We start from the raw sequence: 20,779 nt of genomic DNA, 5'->3' as shown, positions 1-20,779 counted from the left end.
TATGATTTTTTTGGACACTGTCAACATACAGTCTCTAGTTTATAAAAAATATCCTAAATCTTACTTATTACAAAAACGAAAAAAATTGTTACTTTTTAAATTGAAGTTTTTTTCATTTCTTGAGGGAAACTGGGTATTGAAATTGGTTTGGAAACAAGTTTTTGTTTCAATCTCCAGATGCATAAAAAATTGCAGAATATACGAGTACCTACAGATTGGTTAAAACTTATTCATTATCATCACATTTTCAAAAATTAAAAATGGTTCATCGAAATTTATTCCAGGTGATTTGTTTACAGTTTCATTATAGTATAAAATTTTCAAAAATCACGACCGCAGTGACAAGGATCTTGATGATCGGACACCGAATCAGTATCGCCATGTCCTGGAACATTCGTAGTATACGATTCTTTCAGGAAGTTGACATGTCCTTGAAGATTTCTAATCCGCATTTGGGCATCTTCAAAGTTTTCGTGAAGATTATTAATCTGCGCTTGCATTTTCTGTCGAATTTCATCCCTGTCCTTCTGTGCAGCTCTCGCTTGCGCCCTACTTTGGGCCAACTGTCTCTCCAAATCGGATATTTGGTTCTGCATCGACCTCCTAACCGTTTCGCATCTTTCCTTATTTCTGGCAACTTGCCGGGCGGACTCCTCACGAACGGTTTCCAACTGGGCAGCCAGTTGAGCAATTTCGTGCATTTTTGTTTCCTTTTCTCGCTCGGTTTCGTCCAACATTTCCTCGGTTCTTTTCATGTCCTCCTTCAGATTGAAATTCTCTTCCTCCAGTTCGTTTATTTTTGCTTCCATTTCTTCAATTCTTTGCGCCAGTGACTGTTTTTCATTTTCGCCTAATTTGTTGTCACTACGAGCTTTGTCCATTTCGCCGGTTATTTCGGCAATTTTATCCTTGTATAATTGCAAGTCTCGTTGAAGAGCTTCGTTATTACGTTCGGCGAGAAGGTGCATCTGTTGAGCTTCTTGCAATTTCAATTGAGTGGTTTTTAGTAAATCAGGGAGCGGCAAAAGCTCTTGCAATTTCTCTTGAAACTGACTTTTAACTCGTTGAATCTCTAAATTCACTTGCTCGTTGACTCGATTGGCGTCCATTTCCAACATATCTATGTGTCTTTTTTGCTCTTCGACTTCTTGTTGGGCTTCCAGGTACTAAAAATTATGTTAAAACAATAAATCTTTAAATTAAATTCTTACTTTATTTCGATAGTCATCAAGTTGTCCTTGCTGATCCTGAATAAACGATCTCAATTCCTCCAATTCATCCTGAGCTTCTCTGAATCTTTGTTTTGCAACTGCGAGTTGCTGTTCTTGTTCAATTAACTGTTCCTTTGATCCCAAAAACTAAAAAAACCGTTATTTTTGTTTCACAATACTTTACAAAACTCACCTTGTTATTATCAGTCTTGAAACTTTTTAATGTCCTTTCTAACTCTTTCACTCTATCTTCAAGAGTTTTTCTCGCTTCTTCAGCTTCTTTAGCTGTAGCTTTTAATTTTTCGTTATCAGCTCTAAGTCCTCCAACTTCAGTCACTTTGCTCTTGAAATCATCCTGTAGTCTGCAATATTGTTCCCTCAATTCTCTTAACTGCAAATCTGAACAAGGAACAATGCAAGGGCTGCAAGGGGGACACGGAGGAGGAACACAAGGTGGATGGCATATAGGGGGAGGACAAATAATAATTTTCTTGTGTTGTTCTAAATGTTCCCTTTCGGCTTGTACGGCAGTAAGTTCATTTTGCATCGTTTTTACGTCACTTTCCATATCGCAGAGTTGTTTTTCCTGTAAAAATTGTGGTTTTTCTAGAATTAAATTAGTGCAATTTTACCAGAATTTTGGTTGTTTCAGAATATTCATTGAGTCGATGCTCGATGTCAGCAGGACATGGTCCTTTTCCTTTTCCACAAGGCATTCTTCTCGGTTTTTGAATTTCTTGTTTTTGACCACAAATCTACAAACACAGGACACTCGAAATTTTAAAAAATAAATAGATCTGTATCAACCTGTTGCACTTTTTCGTTTAGTTCTGAATTTTCTTTGCAGAGTACTCGCATTTCACACTGAATGGTGCAGAGTTTTCTTTGGAGGTATTCAATCGTTTGGTCTTTATTGAGTAAATCGGACTGTAATTTATACCTGGAATTTCACATGATTATTTTTTATGATGTTTTTTAGTTTTTTTGACACTGAAATTTTGAGTGATTTTTTTTGTGATTGTCAAGTCGTTACTAGGGATGCATAAAATTTACCTCATGCCTTCTAAATCGGCATTTTCAGCGGCTAATTTTTCTTGCATTGTGTAACTATCACTTAACCTTTTGGCAAATTTTGGCACAACAGACTAAAATCCATTATTAAAAAAAAACAATAAAATTAATTATCAAACCTAACCATTGGAATGTTTACATTTTTGTCACAGGACGGAGAACAGGATTTCTTTTTATCATCACACAACAATAATTTTGGAATATTATGTTCGGTCATTCCACAGACGATTACTTTCGGCAACACATCTTCATTGTGGGGCGTCTGAAGAGGAGTTTGTGGGGGTATCATTTTGTCGAATAAATTAGTTTGGGCGATGAGGAATTGAATTCGTTTGGTTTTCTCTTCGAATAGAAGCATTTGAGCTTTCAATTCCTTATTTTTATCTTCCAATTCCTTAGCTTCAGCTTCAGTATTTTTTTCTTTTTTCAGCAATTCGGTTACTCGAGTTTTCAGTTCGTAGATTATTTTTGCCGTAGCTTTGGCCTGTTTTTCTGCTTCTTCTAATTCTCTGAGAACAGCAGCGTCTATTGCTGGATCAAACTTGAAGATCGAGCCATCACCAGCGGCTTTCATTGGGGCCCCTTCCCCTTCTTCCTCTTGTTCCCCTTCTTCTTCCTTTTTTTCAAGAAAAAGTATAATTTTCATTAAAACCATATTTGTATCTACTTACTTCGGTAAATGTTTCTATAAGTTGCTGATTTTCTTCGGTTACTTCAGCTAGTTCTGCCGACGCTTGTTTTATCATCTTTTCAACTTGCTTCATTTCATCCTGTGTGAAATGTGTAAGATAATTTTCTACTTGGAAAAGAGAAACTTACTTCCCCTTCCTCTTCTTCGCCTTCAGTTTCCGTTTCATCTCCCATGATTGGCTGTGGTTCAGCTTGGGCCTCATATTCTTCAGCAAAATCTTCAGCATCTTCAGCCATATTGATTGGAGTTATTTCACCAGATTTCTTTCCTTCCTCTTTTAGTAAGTCTTCACTCTCTTCTATTAAACTGCTGTCTGATTTATTATTTGTTAAAGTATGAGTTGAATCTTTTGAACTTTTTTGACTATCTGGCGAATAAAAAATATCTGCATCAAATTCGTCAGTTTCTTTTTTTATCTCAGGTAATTTTAATTTTAAAATAGGACTTTTCAGTTCTGTAGAAGGTGTTCTGGGCTTTACAGACGAAGAAGATTTTTTCTGCAGAAGCGAATGACAAAATTTGAGTAAAAATGACAATGACTTTACCTTTTTTAAATTTTCACCAGATCTGGCACTTTTGACACCACGGTTACTTTTTTTACTAAAAAATGAGATATCAAAATAATTATAATTTCTTAAGCTTTGTCTAAAATAAGTATCGGCGTCTCCGTAGTTTGGCAGAGGTTTAGGGAATAGGTTACTCTGTTGCCGAAAAAACTCCAAATTCTGATGCAAAGATACGCTGGTAAATATTTGCTTTTTCAGAGGCTTGTCCGAATTGGTTTTGTCGATGTGTGATTCCGAGCGTTTAATAATTGGCTTATTTGGCAGGAGAATTTTCTTTCTATTCTAAAAATTTATACCTAAATGTCAAAAATACTAACTCAATTGTTATTATTTACTTTCATTCTTCAAAAGAAAGTCACGTTCTGAAAGAAATCTGATGTTCCGCTGGATCTGCACCACACGGTATGATAAGCAGAATAGTTGTAGAAATTGTAATAATGTGATATAAAAAGCAATATAAATAGAATATTGACGCAAAATGGAACAAAAAATTAAGAACTTGATGTCAATGACAGTGCTACTGCGATCCATTTTCCAAATTTAATATTCGCAGGAAACATGGGGGCTGGAAATGTAATTTGTTACTTATCGGAAAGTAACTTTTTAATAATGTCTCTTTTATGGGAGACAAATTTGAATTAATTGATCCAAAAAATGAGCAAAACTTAGGTTCAAAAAAATATTCAAGTTTGTTTATATTTTTTTATTAAAACTATCTTACAAAATACATAAAATTAATTTATAATATACATAGTATATATATTTTATGTACATGTATGAAGCAACGAAAAATCAGCAAGATAAAGATGATTTCAGCCACTGAAAATAAGAAAATTAATCAAATTATTTGGTTTCATTGAAATTGCTTACCTCTGCTAGACTTAATTTGATGCTACCATTTTGTAATGGATCTTTCATTTTAAAAATATCTGAAACAAATTACTTAAGCCCTGAAATTAACTAAACATCCAAACTTACTGAAAGCAACAGTCAAATGTAATATGGCAGAAACAAAATCTCCAAAGCGTAAAGTTCCATCTTTCCTCATGTATCTCAATATAAGCGTAGCCAAAACGTCACTGCTTAACTGAAAGCCAACAGCTTGTAAAGCATCCCGAAACCTCTCAGCTTTCAATATGCCCGTCTTTTCCTTCGTGTGGTTTTTGAACGAAGTTTGCCAGAATTTCAAACTACACATCAAATCCTTGAAATCACTGAACTTCAATCTTCCTGTTCCAGACGTCTGAAAAACCCAGATCAACCACATTTCGTGTTATTAATCTCTACTTACATCAAACGTGAGTATGACTTGTCTACAAACTTCAATCGAGGCACAACTTTTGATGTAATCGTTTGGTAAACAAGCATCTAATAATTCCTGAAGCTCGAAGGCATTGACAGTCCTGTGTTCGTCCGCAAGTTGCAGAAAGACAGCTTCGTATTGACTGAAACTTTTGCCATCGAGCAAAGGCGGTGCTTTGACTATTGCCGATTTGAGCAGAAGAGGTACAGTGTCTAGTAGTTTCAGTTTCAAAGGTTTGCTTGAGTAAACCCTTAGAGTAAAACCAGATTCTTGTCCGGGCTCAAATATGGTGGGTATGATCAAATACCCCCCTTGTTCCAAGTAACACCTGTAGCTGACTTGCCGACTGTTGGTGTATTGTGAATTGAACAAAGACTTGTTGGCTTTGAAGAACGATTTCCCGATCGTCTCTGTGTTACTTTTTGGTATTGAATACGCCGTAAAACCTACGACTTTGGGTTCCATTATGCTATGTTGGTTGAGCGATACCACGACTTCTTCCATTTCGCTGAGAAGGAGGTGGAGTTGTGGGTTTATATGGAAGGTTTCAGGGTTGTTCCTGCAGCCCCCAGCTGAGACCCCTTTGAGCCAATTCCCTTGATATAGCCTCATCTGCCATGTGTTTTTGTTGTGTAGACTGGGTTCGTCTCTGCTGGTGTCGCTGTCCAAGTGAATTACTTCCATGTGTGTGAAGGTTTTGATAAAGTCGGCATAAGACATCCAGAATTCGCCTTCGGAAAGCTCGGAATGGAGCCTTTCGAGGGTGTTTGGTGACACTTCCGACCACTCGGGGGAGTCTATCGACCAGGGACCTACATAATCCGACGCGGGGCCTAAGGCGTTGCGCAGTTTTACCAACTGAACGGCTTCACCACTATACGTTTCGGCCTATGACAATTACAATTAAAAATAATCGGGTTAAAAATAACTCAACTAACCCTTTCTACTAGATATACTCGATAATTTGTCCCTAGTTGTATTCCATTTGGTAGTTTCTCAACACTTGATCTCATCTGGAAGTTGGGGGGTTGTACAGTACAGGTGATTATTGATGTCATGTCTAAAAGTTTGTGTAAAAGTCTGGCACATGTGGTGGCATCTTGTCTAATTGGAATGCTTTCGGTGATTCCCCCGGTCAGATCTGCTAAACCATCGAGGAGTGAACCGTACTTTAAGGCTTCGTAAGACCCGTGTAATCTGCACAGAATAGTAATGTTTTAAATACTGTAAGAAACAATGTTATTAGAATAGAATGCTTAATTAAGTTCCGGTTCATGGGAAAATGCTATTAGCAATACCTTGAACAGTACCAATGCTCACGAAAGGTAATGTAAGGCATAGTTTACAATCACATACAATTTACCGTTAAAACATGAAATAATTTTGAGTACTAAATAAAAGGTTAACACTTTGTAATTTTCAGTTTCAGGATTGTATGATGTATTACATACAATTATGTAGAAATTCGCAATGTTCTAGTTTGTAAACCAAGTAGGAAATATAAATAGTGTTATCAGTACAGGAGAATTGGATAATATTGGGCTTGTCTCGTATAACAGGTGATTTAGAAAGTTGCTATGATTTTATACAAGAATCTAAACATTGTGATGTCGCTCTACATTATGTCAAGCGTCATTTTTTAATAATATCTATTGCAATTGTTATTGTCAAATTTGCATTTTTAATGTTTTTATTTTATGTATGTTGGAACTGCTTTAAAAAATGATTAGAATCTAGACGAGAAATTAAATCTTTCAGAAAAGATTTTATCTTTTTCAACATGACTAGAGTTAAAGTTGCAGTCAAAACCATTTGGATAGTTTTGATAATGAGGTACTAATATAAAAAAACAAAAGTGTTAAGTATTAAAAAGACGTATTACCATAACACCTATGGCATTTTTCATAACCATAATACAATGTTGTCAACAATGAAGAAAGTCCTGGAAGGCTTTAGAATTTTTGCTTTTAGTCCAGTTGCGCAGTTTTAATCAACTTCTATCTTTTGTAAATTACATTTACCGTTCGGTCTAATAACAGCAATCTGATTAATAAAAAAGCCAAATTCAGTCTAGCAGTTTAGCGGTTTGGCTGCATTTTAATTAAACCGTTCTCGAACAAAACGGCCAACCTTCAGGTTATGTTTTTTCGATGCATTGCGGTGAGCCACAAACACTTTTTCTTTATAGCAAAAGATTGGTTCAAGTCCACGTTGAATAAACCTCAAGTTACCTAATTTTTGAACGTTGATAAAAACTAAAACTTGAGTTATGTGAAAAGATAAAATAAAAATTTCTGTTACGCATAAACGAGTATTATTAATATACAGCTACGAGAAGTGGTTAAGATAAATGTCTGTGATAAAAAGGGAAACTGTTAAAGTTGCGAGTAATATTTTTATGTTAGCTTGATGGTATCGAACGATTCACTTATTTTTCTTCTTGCTTTCATTAGCATATGCTTTTTTTATTGTCTACACTCACCGTTAGTTAAATATTTGCGGGAGATACGGGATTCTGTATACATAATTTTATTACCGATAAATATGTTGGCAGAGTATCATTAATGCTAAAATAATGTTTGTCTACGAGTATATTTTCGGTGCATTTTTCTTTATATCGTTTTTGCATTGATGATGGGGATGAAATTTGTGACCTACCGTTCAAAATCTAAATCTGTCACTAACGTTTTAAATATACCTAAAACAATAAAGTGACAAAAATCCAAATCTCTAAGTCTGTTCAGAACAGTTTAACAACTTTTATTACTCCACGTTTAAGTAATTTCTTGTTTCATGTTTTATTTATTTTTGATCTTCCCTTTTTTGTTTTCTTGCAAAATCGTTCAATATGAAATAGTGAAGGAGAAATCTTTTCATGGTGGAAAGCTACAAGGTTACTCGAACAACTATTTAAGGAGAACTTTGAACAAAAGCCAATTAGGAATAATTTAGATATCTTCCTGTTTGTTGAAAAATAGACCGCAGGTCGGGTCGGCTTACCGCTGAATCCGTAGGAGGCTTGCGCTTCCGTAGCCTGTAAGGTTTTCTAAAGTACTAAGTTCTAAAGTAAAAAGTTTACCTCATTTTTTCAAATAACATTAGGGATCAAATTGTCAGTTTGTTTTGTGAATTTTTTGACCACCTCCTGTATATTTAGTAATTGATGTTTAAAAGACAAGGCGAGTATGTATACGTTTTGATAGGTTATCTTTTCCAAATTTCAAATCAAATTTGAAAGCTTTTTTTGAAAAATTACAAATAAAAAAAAGGTATTATTCATCGAGATGTGTTCGATGTTAAAATTAACACACGTAATTCTGATACATCCTGTATACAGTGAGCGGCAAAATTAAGAATAATCCTATTGAAATGAGAATATTTTGTTTTGGCAAAAATGCTTGAACAGGTCAATTTTCTTTTTAAAAAATACACAATTGTCAACGTGATTTAAAATTTTACACTTTTGGGTTTTTGAGTAATGACGTCATCGATTTTATTTTAATGGAAACCTCTATTTTTTAAGCCAGTTTGATAGCTCTTTTAATTGTCGAAATGGCAACACCAAAATATTAAAAATTGCATAAAAGTTTTCGAAAAAATACTCGTAATCATTTAAAAAGTGAAATAATATCAACAAAAAACAATTTTGTATTATACCTGCATCATAATGCACATAAGAAATAGTGAAATGTCTGAACCAATTATTCACAAACCTTTGATAATTTTATTGTGTAAATTCACATATTTTCAATGCTGATAAAAGATCGTAAATGGGCAGGTATAATAAAAATAGCGTATAACACTCGTTTATAAGCGCCTTTAAAACACTCACGACCCGTCGTGCGTGGTTTAAAAGCTTGCTTATAAACTAGTATTATAATATACTATTAAATCAAGTTGAGAATTGTGTATTTTTTAAAAAGAAAAATGACCTGTTCGAGCATTTTTGTCAAAACAAAATACTTATTTTCAGATTACTTCATAATTTTGCCGCTCACTATATAGTAATTTGATATTGCCCTCATAGCGTTTATCAAAATACAACGCATATACCATCAATAAAAGAAAAAAAAAACATAAAATAAATTGGTTATTTCAGCCATCATTCAATTTCTCACTTTTTTTATTCAGTTAAACTTATAAATTCAAAATGTTTTTTTCACATATTGTGCTCAAGTTAGGTACACCCATTATTTTTACCAGTCGTTACATTTACTGGCTTTAAAACAAAACATTATTTTATATTTATTTATAAATACATACTATAATAATAATACACTATAATTTTTCAATTGGATTCAGTCAATTACTTCGGTGCTCGTGCACTAAATATTTCCAGTTATTTGTTTGTATGACTTTACAACTCATTGTTTCATTAATTGTGACACAGTGACATAATAATTATAAAAGCAACTACTCAAATAATAATAAATAACGGTTTTACATCATGCGTCATTGTAATACCTGCTGCATCTTCATTTGAGATGCTCTAGTTTTCTCTTATTCAGGATTAGATACAGTTTGAAAGCCCGTTATGTATAAGCAGCACAAGCACATGTGCTGCCAGTAATTAATGTGAGATACTCGAATCTTGTTTTTAATGCATCTTCCTGCAAAAACGTTATTTAAAAATAAATTAAGAACCCTTTGTAACTTTATTAATGATAAGACAAATAAACTGAATAAACACAGGATTGTTTCTCTTTTCACACAAGCAGATGTATTGTAAATAACTTTATTAACTTTTACTTTTACTATATCAACCAGTTCCACAGGAAAATTAAGCCATACCAGCCATATGCATAGAATTATGCAAGCATAATTGATATTAATCGTTTGAAAACAAATTGTTTCCTAGTGAAGTTTTGTATGAATAAGATCGTTGTTGGGTTTATAGCTTCAAAATAATGTCATTCACCTTCGTTAAAACTTTAATCACAAATTTACAGCAGACAGCTGACTCCAAAATTGCTTTTTTCTTTAATTAAACACTTACTTTGCGTAAGCTTTCTCAAGCAGTCCGGGCCAAAAATAGTCCGAATTTTGCGACTGCAGGAAAGCCAGTCGCCCATGGACAGTGGGCAAACGGTCATCCACCAAAACTTCAGTCCATTCGCCGCACCACCAAAGTCGAAATCGAAAAACTCCAGCGTATTGATCTCCATTAAAAGACTGGTCTGCTGGTACGACTCGGTAGAAGAGTCCTTTATTTAAATATAAAACACCCAAACAGGAGACGAGCCATCTGTCACCTGTAAAAAGAAGAAACGAAGCTTATCTTAGTGCTGTTTATGACCGGGTAGGTGTTAAACAGGTAACTTAATGACCAGTTCTATATTTGAAATTGGATTGAAGTAAATAATCGTTTCGTAGGCTTTTACTGTTACCGATTCATCATCTGATCTTATAAAAAAGTGATTCATAAGACTATTGTTCGATTTTCGGAATATAAATATCATGTATTTGCCATCATTAGAGGTGTTAACAATAATAGTTAACTGTAGATACTTATACAGGTTCAACAACTTGAAAAACTTAAACGGACACTAAAATTAATTTCTACAGGGAGATATATCTTAAATCATAGTTATAATGTGTTTAATGTAATTAACATACCTAATATACACTACGACTCAAGTTGTAAAAATTTGTTTTTTTTTGTATTTCAGTGAAATTTGCATTTTACAACACTTCTTACCTATAATTTATAATCTGTTTGTAGTTGTGAGTTATTCGAAAAGATAAATCAATAAATTAATTGGGAAATAATAAATAAATAAACTCTTTTGTCTTACGAAAATTTAAGCTTTGATTTAAAGAAATTCGTAAAATTTAATAATGTAATAGTCATTGTAATCCAGTCAATCCAGCCTTAAAAAGGGGTTGAACTACTATACGTGGTTTGCAACAAGATTTTTCGTTTTAGGGCTATGTTTGGACTAGTTAGGAAGTAAATATAGTAAAAGTCCGCGGTCCTCCGAAGCCACCAAAAAGGTTTTTTGGTTATATCTCGAAAACGGTACTTGTTACGAAAAAAAATGAAATGGTAAAAATTGAAATTATGCTGGTGAATGAATGCAAATCAGTATTAACCAATTTCTCAAGATTTTTCAATCAAATTAAAGTCTAAAGTGAAACCCGCAGCGTTTTTTTTAGATAGCAGGGGAAAATCATAAAACGCCACCTTGGTGTCAAAAGACAAAAATCTTGTCTATAGAATGATCAAAACACATTTTGTCGAGAATGTATGTTTTATTTTGTAAATAAATGATTTACCAAAATACAAATTTAACATTGTACTTAAAGAAAACAAATTTTTAAATATTCTAAATTTAATAGGTAGTGCTTTTTTCACGTTATTTAGTTTTCAAATACAAACTTATTTCGTCGAAATAAACTGTTTAGGTAGATTACCTATAATCAGAAAAATATTAAGTGACCAAATTTTTGCAATTAAAAACTGGTTGACCAGAAAATGTCACAAATTAAGCAGTGAATGTTTTTTTTTCCGCTGTAGAATTTTGAAAGGACAAATATTTTCTTCCAATTAGTTGTTCCTATAATTACATCACTTTAAAATAAATTCCTTTCACCCAAATTAACTTATTATGATGAAGGAAATACGAGTAAGCTTTCGGCAGTATAATCACATTGCATTTTTGTACGTTTAATTTTGAAAGTTACCAATTAGGATCCAAATGTAAAAAGTAGCAACAGTTTTAAATTCAATGAAACGAACTCGTATGTAAGGATGATGAGTTAAAAAAAATTAAAAAATCCAAACCTACATTGCTTCACATTTTGCAATAATGTTTGTGCCATATTTTCCTTTTTTATATGTTACAGTAGCAACTAGAAACAAAGTGGACTACTGCAAAACATCAATCTTCCAACAGCAATCGTAAAAAAATAAGCAGATTTCAAGAGCAATTTTTTATAAAATGTAATATTGCCAATATTGTAGTATTGATTTAGTAATTTTTTATTTCGAAAATTTGCAGTTCTCTCAAAGGAAAGTAAAATAAGTGATATAAATATTAAAAAAAAGAATAAGGTAAGAACAATAATAACAGTAGAGAAAGAAAATTGGTATACCTTTACTGTGGTAGATACCTCCAAACCCTTTTAGGGATTTTACTTGAAACTGAAACAGTCATCCATTTTTCATGATTCCACAATTCTCACGAGATAATCTTTCGTCATTTTCGCTAACAAATAGTTAATTTTTTAGAAGAATTCTATGTATTTATTTGAATTGGATATAATGATAGAAAACAAAAACACTTTCGCTGTATACATGTTCAAGTTCCTTCAAGCGTAATCTCAATTGAATCAAATTACCTTCGTTACGTTCTATAAATTGAAAATAAAACCGACGCCGTCATAATTATACCACAAATATAACACAGTGTCCGTTTTCAATTTCACATTGCTTAATCTAGCCTAACCTGTCCAATAATAAAATTGTTAAAGTGCAAAGAATTTTCTCGTGGAAAAGTGAACCGATTTGATCAAGATGGACGCACCTTGACTCACTTTATTGCACCAACAAAACAATAATTGCCCTGAAGTTAGCAGAATACTGTTTAGTTCTAAGAAACTAGTTTAATTTCATTCCAACGACAAGATAGATGCCCTATGTAATTACTTTTTTTCATCTCCTTGCGCATACGATATAATTATTCATTACTAATATCTTGCTTCGTCTTATTTTCAAGGAGTAGGTTACATATTATGCTGGTAATAATGCTTGATATCCATACAAGGCCAGGCAATCAATATTTTCTCTCTTTGGAGTCGCACGTGCACTGAGAAGAAAATCATCAGCAAATTGGGTCATTCTAATCAACTTGTCGCCAAATGGCCCACATTTTCCGAATTCTTAAAAATTTCAGATGGAAATTGTGAATTCAGTGACTACACCGTAAATCTCCAGCTTTCACAGAAGTGTATAAACGCACCGTTTGTTTTCCACACGTACGCTTGTGTGCATATTCATCTTCAAATAAGCGTGAATAGTTTCACCGAAGGCATATTAAATTAAAAATGTGAAATTTGTTTCCCAAAGCAGCAAAAATCATCTTACTTTCACTGAAAAGATACAAGTTACGTGTGGCTGATGTGTAAACAATTATTATTTATGAATTAGCATTCCATTACTGAAATTACCGGAAATTGTTCGTATTTGACTTGACGGATGTGAAATAGCTGCGACCATAATATGTGAATAGTTTTCTCGCGGAAAGAATACTAATTTTGTCGCATTTGACCGATTTTGCCAAGGCAGGATAAAGGCGGCTGAGATTATGAAACGCTGAAATCTTTATTAATATACCGAGGCAAAATAGAATTGCGCTTAATTCTGTTAAGCAATCTCATTTAATTGCCGCTAATTTATGGGTGGAAATGTCAAAAAAGGTAATAGGAATAATCCGAAGCATTCATTAGGTTGTTAAAATTGTGTAATAAAATCTTAGCTAACTTCTTGATCAGAGCGCTGGAATTCACAGTAACAGGAAATTTAAAACGTAGTTACCGACCAGAAAAAGTAAAACTATCTGTGGAGAAAATTAATTAATGTCATCTTTTCTGGGGAAACTATAATATTATTTATTCACGCATTGTATACAAAGTTTTATTGACAACACCATAAAAATAAACATTAAAAAGGAGTCACAAACGAACTTTAGCCAAATTTTTATTATTCTTGTATTAACGTACTTGTAATTTGTTAATAAATTTATGTATTCTCTTTTAATAGTAGTTATAATAATATTGTGACAGAAGTCAAAACTCTCTTCCGAGGGAGAGAAATGATCTTAACGACGGGAGCAAATATCGAGAGATCATCAAGATAATTTGTAATCGAGTCATCTTTGGATCTGAAAACGTATGTTTTTGTCTATTTTTGAACTAACTGCACATGAAACGTCAAATAAAATGATAAGTTGTAAGGTAAAACGGCAAAATGGGCTGGAATTAGTCGCCAACGTACTCGTATAACAATAGGACCGTTCTTTTTTTAAGGTAAATCATAAATTGAGTTATTAAAATCATCATCTTTTTGATCATGCCATTTTACTTTTCGACTTTCATCGACATACGTTTTCGGATCTATGGATGACTCACTTACAAATTATCTTGATCTCTCGATATTTGCTCCCGTTACTAAGTCATTCCCATTGTCCCATTCATTATAGGCTCATTGTAAACAAACATTTTTATTATTACCATGGTGTAATTTCATAGAATGTAAGCTTTATATTAATTTTTTAATTTCATTAAATAAATACGGCCAATTTCTTTGTTTTTTTTTTAACTCAAGTCGTGTAAAAAATAGTATATACAACACTGGAGAGAAATGCTATTATTCCTTTGATATTTATAGCCCTCGGGCTTTGCCCTTTGGCTATAAATGGCACCTCAGGAATAAACCTGCATTTCTCTCCCTTTATGTATAATGTACTATTATAGTTGTATCTTTTATATAGTATATCTTTTGTACGAGTATATACAAGGTGTCTCATAGGAAGATTTCATCGAAAAATGAAGATTTGATTTGTTATTTTAATGTCAATAATCAGTTTTCAAATAAAATTTCAAAATATGTACCTACTTATAAAAAAAAATTAAATTTCTTTTGCTTTCTTATGAGTGTCATTGTGAAATAACAAATGAATTTTGGAACTACATTGGAAATTTTCCAAAATCATATTTATTTGGACTAGCATTCTTCTCTTTTGAATTTTCTAATATCATTTTCCTTTTTAATTTTTTTGGCACTTTGAAAATGAATTAAAATCATTGAAACTTTTGCTTGAAAATTCGTTATAATTAATAAAAATACCTTGTCCAAAAATAGCTTATAAATTCCTAATAAACTAATCAAGAAATTCAGGAAAAAAAAATGAAAGACATCTGCTGTTCCCATTACCTCGGGGATTATCATAATAAAAACTTGGAAAACTAATAACCAATTTCGAATAGTTTTGCTACATTTTTTATTTTTATGGTATAAAATATGTCAGAAAAATAAACATATGTAGTAGTAAAAAAAAAAAAAATTATGTTGTCACAGCCTAGAGCGTTAAAAACGACTTTCTACACTTTCATTGGTCGCATCGTGTAATTTTATCAATATCACATTTGATTTATTTATTAATTGTTACAGACTTAAAAGTCTTAAAACAGAAAAATACCAATTGACCAAATGAAAACCAAATTTAAAAACATTGGAACAAAGGTTTAAAGACAATAGAAAACGACGAAGAAATGACTTTATTACCTGTATTAAACTTCCAAGTCTACAAGTTTAACGGAACAAATTAAATAAATGAAATGCATAATGGGTTTTAGAGAATAGGTTTTTAATCAATTAAAACCTTAAATATGCTGATTGCTTTATTAGTTTTACAGTTTTATCAGTTTATTATAGCGTAAAGTATGTAGTTTCCCAAAGATATAAACCTTTAAATTTAGATTAAATAGGATATAGCGTCCATCATGATTAAAACTCTCGCACCCATTTTCGTATTTTAATGTATGCCTGACAGCGTAAACAATTTATTCGTCAAAAAACCTTGATGAGGAAAGAACGTGAACATCTGTACAACAACACCTAAGGTAATCTTCTGTAATTTATATGAGTACCATGTTAACTGTCGAAAAATTGGATTTCCGGAAGCTCACTCGAAAGAATGTGGGTGAAGGTAATAATAGTAACATTGCGGATATTCTTACAAATGTTAGATTTCTGCTCATATAACAACTGACAATTGAAAAAACTTTACCTGAAGTAATTTATACGCCATTATCTCACATCCCAATAATTAGCACAGCTCGAAAACAAAATAAAATAAATTCGGCCTTGGTGTGTAATGAGCGGCTCTCTTTCAGTCAATTCCGATAAAGAGATTTAGCTGTTTTTAGATAAATTTTGAATGGATAATAATAGCACCGACTTATAAACAAAGGAAATGTTATCACAATATCGTATTTGTTAAGAAAACAAACCGTTTAACAATAAAAATATGACTAGCATAACATGTAAATTGTATTTCCTGTTCTTGAAAGTTATTATTCATGAAAAGTTTTAACAGTTGTTTGATTTTTTCACGACCGCGATTTCCATATTTAGTCAATAACTGGTGAATAATTTATTTAGTCATGCTTATTTTAATTAGATAAACTTGAATTCCTCGTCAAAAAATAATACGCTGACATTAGTATAAAACTGTAATTAACGATCTCATATTATAATTAGTTGCAAAACTTTCTCCGCGGCATAAACATATCTAGCAATTTAATGAAAGTTATACTGATTGCTGTTCCAAATTTTTTTGGCAGAGCATCATTATGGGATGTGCTGCGAGGAAAGCTAAATTTTTTGCTTCAAAGTGAAAAGCGATTCGTGTCTGTTAAAAATTGGAAAATGAAATTTAATTGTTTGTGGGTGGTTGCACTTTACAAATGTCAAGACCTTTCAAAAGCACTGCTTAAATAGACTCACCTTGCAACAAACTTTATTAAACAATAAAACGATTATTTTTTTATTAAGAGAACTTTCTTTGTTCATGTATAAAATTATCAGTGGTTTGTTTACTTTTATTATAAGTTATAAGAAGTGTAAAGTTTGTCGAAATGATTCTTATCCTCTTCATAAATAATAATAATACACAGCACAAAGACTTTCACTCACAATAGCCAAGGTTGCATCAGAGCCTTTATAATTATGTGTTTATCATCGCGACCTTGCCCTTGATAGGTCTTTCACTTACCCATTTTTCCTGGGATGATATCAAACTGGAGGGGTCCATCCTGGACGAATCCCGGCCTGGCGCAGAGATCCTGAAATCATTCCAGTGTAAATCGTTAGTGGGATGACTAAAATATGTTGCATTAAGGTTGGATAATTGTATTCATAATGTATTGTTTCTCGTTGCACCCACATGCGTTACGTGGGGCATACAGAAAAGCTCGCATTCCGTTTGGCACGTGAGCGTGTTAATAATTTGGGTGTATTTATGGTGATTTCGACGCTGACTGAGGGCAGTAACCTCGCGTTTCACGCTATGGATTTCGCTAGGATGAATTCCGAATTCGTTGATGCGAAGTGGTCAAACGAATCGTATTTCAAACAGTCATTACGTCGTCATTCACAAGAATAATACAATAAAAAGACCTTCTGTAGAGGTAGAAGTTTTTATGATAGTGTTAAAAGTGAACGTCCGTTCTTGCCCACGCTTGAAAACCCACGATACTTGCAGCAGATCTACGACTAAGCTCACAAAATATTATTGGAAATGGGGGTTTGATGTATTTTGCAAAAATATTGCCTGATTTATTAACACTTGATGATCTTGAACTTTCGCAAACTGAAATAAATCTAATTCTTACTCGTGTTTAGCGCTTTGAAATTCAAGAAGGGAATTAAGTTTGATTCTGTTTCATGCTGTGATCGCCAGGATTAAAATAAGATGAGCAAAACTCTCCACTGGTTATTATCTACTGACACTGCAAATAACTTTAAACGAGAACCTACAGGAAAAATAAAACGAATAAATTTACTTCCACTACTTTAACTTGCTCGCTGTTAATAGCCGAGTTATAGGCCGCATTCTCTTGGAGAGCGTTTAGAGTTTATTGTTATTGAAGAGATTGCTTCAAATTTACAACTTTCAGAAAATCAGCATTTTTTTCTGCAATCAACCTTTTGTAGGAGTTCAAAAAAATTGAATTTGTAAACTAGACAATTATGTAACCGAATGGTGACTAAATGTTATTGGAGTGTTATGCTAATAGCGGTTTTACACCTGTTTTGACAATGTAAACTTCAGTCCCACTTGAAACATTTAAATCGGTGGTAAATAATTAATTTTCATTGTCAACCTTAGTACTAAAATGGTGACACCAACTCTAGGAATGTGTTCGATTTTTGTTTACATTTTCAATCGCGGTAAACAAGCGACCTCGCCCTAGGACATATGGAAATGATACTTTATATTTTTCAAAACAAATTTATGGTCGCGTTTGATTGTTTATCATGTACGCAATGTATTATTGTTTGAATTTTTTGAAATGGACAAGAAAGGTCGTTGTGATCTAGATTCCGATAATTACTAGAAACCGCATTCTAGTATCTCTAGTTCTTATCTGTGTAAATTTACATGCGTCAAGTGATAAAATTTGTTTTATGTGTGAACGTTTTTGCAAATTTTATTAGACCGATAACATCGTTACTTTCATAATTTTATTCTTTCTGGTTCTTTATTGGGAATGGTATTGCCTACGAGGAAAAATCGAGAAAGAAAGTTGTCGCTCGGAAAAACAATTTCAGGAATTAGCAAGTGTTTGTTTTCCATCTGACCTAGTTGCCTGATTATAATACATACATGCAATGTGTCTAGTGAATTGTGTGAGTCTAGATAAATACTTTTTAAATGCTTTAAATCCATACTTTAAAAATTGAAAGTACTTTTTGGCAAAATTTCAAACGCAAAACGCTGAGGCATTAATAAGCACAAAATGTTTTATATTTTGACCTTGTCAAGTGTCTTGAATTAACTATTGCTGAAACAATTACCTATCTGATTTAATTAGATTATCATTACCATACTTTATCCTGTTTCTTTAATACCTACCTATGTTGTGAACGTTTAAGAAAGTCGATGCAAAACTCTACTTATCTTTTAAATTCACTCTTAAGCTTTTATAGTTAATCATTAATCGTCTTTAGTAATCTAAAATGTATTTAGTAAATTTCTACGTTATAATAACCCGCATTGTTGGAACTGATTAACACACAGCGCTTCTTTGGAATCTAAAGGCCGAAATGCATATAATCAGAAGCTACTACTATGGAATAAATTATGGTTATAGGGGCTTTATGTGGTAAACGCTGTCGTTGGTTATTCACACGTAAAGCAAAAGCTTTCATCCTTGAAAAAATTCAAGTCGTAGAATTGCTAAAGAGATTTAATGTTATTCAGACAAAACTGACGAAAACAACACTCAGTACATGTTTGTATCACTTCATAAAAAAACATTAGAATGGTACAACATACACAAAAAAGTGCGTGGAAATAGTTTCTGATACACTTTGGTAACCGAAATATATATTATTAAAATTATTGAATTAAACTTTTCAATGCTTTTGCTCAATTTTCTAGTTTCTGCAAACATAATCTTAGACAAAAAAAATTGTAATAATACATAGGTACAGGGATGTTTCATGAAGCAGAATTAGACAATGAAATGAGGACAATTTAAGGCTTAACTTATCATTTGCCAAGATAGGGAATTTCAATGCATTTTTCGAAAAGGTTTTTCTCGGCTATTATAAGGAATTTTTTGGTTTTTATTTTTTTGATGAAACCATTTTAGATATTTCTAGGGACATTGTTATGTAGTTAATTTAAATGCTTATTTTTTATATATTTTTTAACTTATTTTTTATAATAAAATTATAGTATTTATATGGAAACTAACAATGTCCTTCCTACATGTACCAAAGACCTTAAGAAAAAAAAATGAAATCATTCGGATAATTAATAACTGTAAAATCTCTTGTGGAAAATATTATTAACTTTCGTAGTGTGAAAATCGTCTTGTCTCTCTCAACCCTAGTTCTTTTTCACAACAAACTGTGCTTACCGTAAGCAGACCCCCATCACCGGTTTTATCTGATTTATGACCTTACGAGGGATGTTTCGCATCTATAAGGAAACAACTAAAAGTACAAGCTGTAAAATTAGGTCATTTTAAGAATTGATGTAAAAGATGAATAAATTTAATAAGACTATGTATTTACACCAGATAATTCTATTTTTCACCAAAAATTAAGTCTAATTATTATGCGGAAATGTTAGGAATAACTTGAAGCCCTTTTTTCCTACAGGATACCTGCTATGGGTTTTTTATCCGTTGGGGGTAGCTACTGATATGATGAAGTTTACAAAAGTAGTACTTATTGTCTTCATAACAAAATATTGTTTATTGCTTGAAGGTATGTAGGTAGAGAAGAGGCTTATTTTCCTATTTGCTGTTTCTAAATAAATTTAAATTTGAAGTAACAAATGCGGGGGAATGCTACTTTGATTTCATATAATTCTAAAGGTAAATATCTACATTGTTTGAAAAAGACTGTAAATCAAAAAAGTCCGGGATATTATACTACTAAATATGTAAATGCACAACAAAAAATAAAAGCAAATAATTTAAAACGAAAATTAAATAAAAATAATGACAACAATCTAGTAAACAGAAGAAAAATTACTGAAGAAGCGGATGGTGATTATGGTTGTGTTGTGCAAAGATGTTTTGAAAGTAATTAATAAAACGAACTCGTGTCCCTTAGCCCTAGGAATTTGGGTATGGAAATTTCTTTTTTTTACCCCAATTTCAAAACCATTTGACCAAATATTTTAAATTTTGGAATAACAATATTTTCAAATTTGGAAGCGTTTATTAAAAATAATAATGCTTAAAAAATAAAACAGAAAGAATACAACAGTAGACAAACTTCTTGTTTACTTTGCGTTATGTTTGTAGTTAATTTTTAATTTTCTTTCCTTCATGAATTATTGTTATTATTTTTTTATGTACTTTAATCTACTCGCCCAATTCTATTGTCCTCTATAGACTTATAGTCTGGTGAAAATAAATTTATATTATAAAAATTTGGGCATTGACCATTTTCCACGTGGCCAAGGAGGCTGATCATTAGGGATAGTGTTGCTATCAACTAATGATATGTGTCCAGTAATTGCACGTGCAGGCACGACATTTATACTTTGACAGTGAAACATACACTTAATTGATAATTGTCAGATAAATGGCAAATGTTATTATTATTATTATTATTATTATTATTATTATTATTATTATTATTATTATTATTATTATTATTATTATTATTATTATTATTATTATTATTATT

The 20,779-nt window shown here is 32.2% G+C and overlaps 2 protein-coding genes across 2 annotated transcripts in view; both read right to left on the bottom strand.

Annotated features, from left to right (window-relative positions):
- Positions 1 to 254: 254 nt before the first annotated feature.
- LOC123014402 (outer dense fiber protein 2) lies at positions 255 to 4,042 on the bottom strand. Its single transcript, XM_044413494.1, has 11 exons — positions 3,875 to 4,042; positions 3,519 to 3,821; positions 3,102 to 3,470; positions 2,954 to 3,052; positions 2,407 to 2,898; positions 2,265 to 2,356; positions 2,019 to 2,151; positions 1,844 to 1,966; positions 1,405 to 1,797; positions 1,212 to 1,358; positions 255 to 1,166 (listed from the first exon to the last, which is right to left on the bottom strand). Exons 1-11 carry the CDS (start codon positions 3,878 to 3,880, stop codon positions 321 to 323), a joined length of 3,003 nt encoding a protein of 1,000 aa, XP_044269429.1. The 5' UTR covers positions 3,881 to 4,042; the 3' UTR covers positions 255 to 320.
- Positions 4,043 to 4,227: 185 nt separating this feature from the next.
- LOC123014807 (calpain-C) overlaps positions 4,228 to 20,779 on the bottom strand; it is a 24,334-nt gene continuing 7,782 nt past the window's right edge. Inside the window, exons 3-9 of the mRNA XM_044414084.1 lie at positions 16,620 to 16,689; positions 9,839 to 10,094; positions 5,781 to 6,039; positions 4,831 to 5,730; positions 4,518 to 4,782; positions 4,410 to 4,468; positions 4,228 to 4,358 (exon numbers count right to left, since the gene is read on the bottom strand). Of these exons, the coding sequence (XP_044270019.1) occupies positions 4,332 to 4,358; positions 4,410 to 4,468; positions 4,518 to 4,782; positions 4,831 to 5,730; positions 5,781 to 6,039; positions 9,839 to 10,094; positions 16,620 to 16,689 (1,836 nt within the window). The 3' untranslated portion in view covers positions 4,228 to 4,331. The remainder of the gene's footprint in view (positions 4,359 to 4,409; positions 4,469 to 4,517; positions 4,783 to 4,830; positions 5,731 to 5,780; positions 6,040 to 9,838; positions 10,095 to 16,619; positions 16,690 to 20,779) is intronic.

This window comes from Tribolium madens, unplaced genomic scaffold, assembly GCF_015345945.1.
Source record: "Tribolium madens isolate multiple individuals breed KSU strain unplaced genomic scaffold, Tmad_KSU_1.1 Scaffold_97;HRSCAF=244;Tcas5.2_LG3a, whole genome shotgun sequence".
NCBI classification, from domain to species: Eukaryota; Metazoa; Arthropoda; class Insecta; order Coleoptera; family Tenebrionidae; genus Tribolium; species Tribolium madens.
The sequence above is the reverse complement of the archived record's forward strand: the minus strand, read 5'-3'. Positions and strand labels throughout refer to the sequence as shown.

What these genes read in the sequence shown, in the direction of transcription:
- LOC123014402 (XM_044413494.1), bottom strand. An exon ending in CTGGTGAAAATTTAAAAAAG is followed by an intron (nt 3,471 to 3,518) that starts GTAAAGTCATTG and finishes TCGCTTCTGCAG; the next exon opens with AAAAAATCTTCTTCGTCTGT. An exon ending in GCGAAGAAGAGGAAGGGGAA is followed by an intron (nt 3,053 to 3,101) that starts GTAAGTTTCTCT and finishes CATTTCACACAG; the next exon opens with GATGAAATGAAGCAAGTTGA.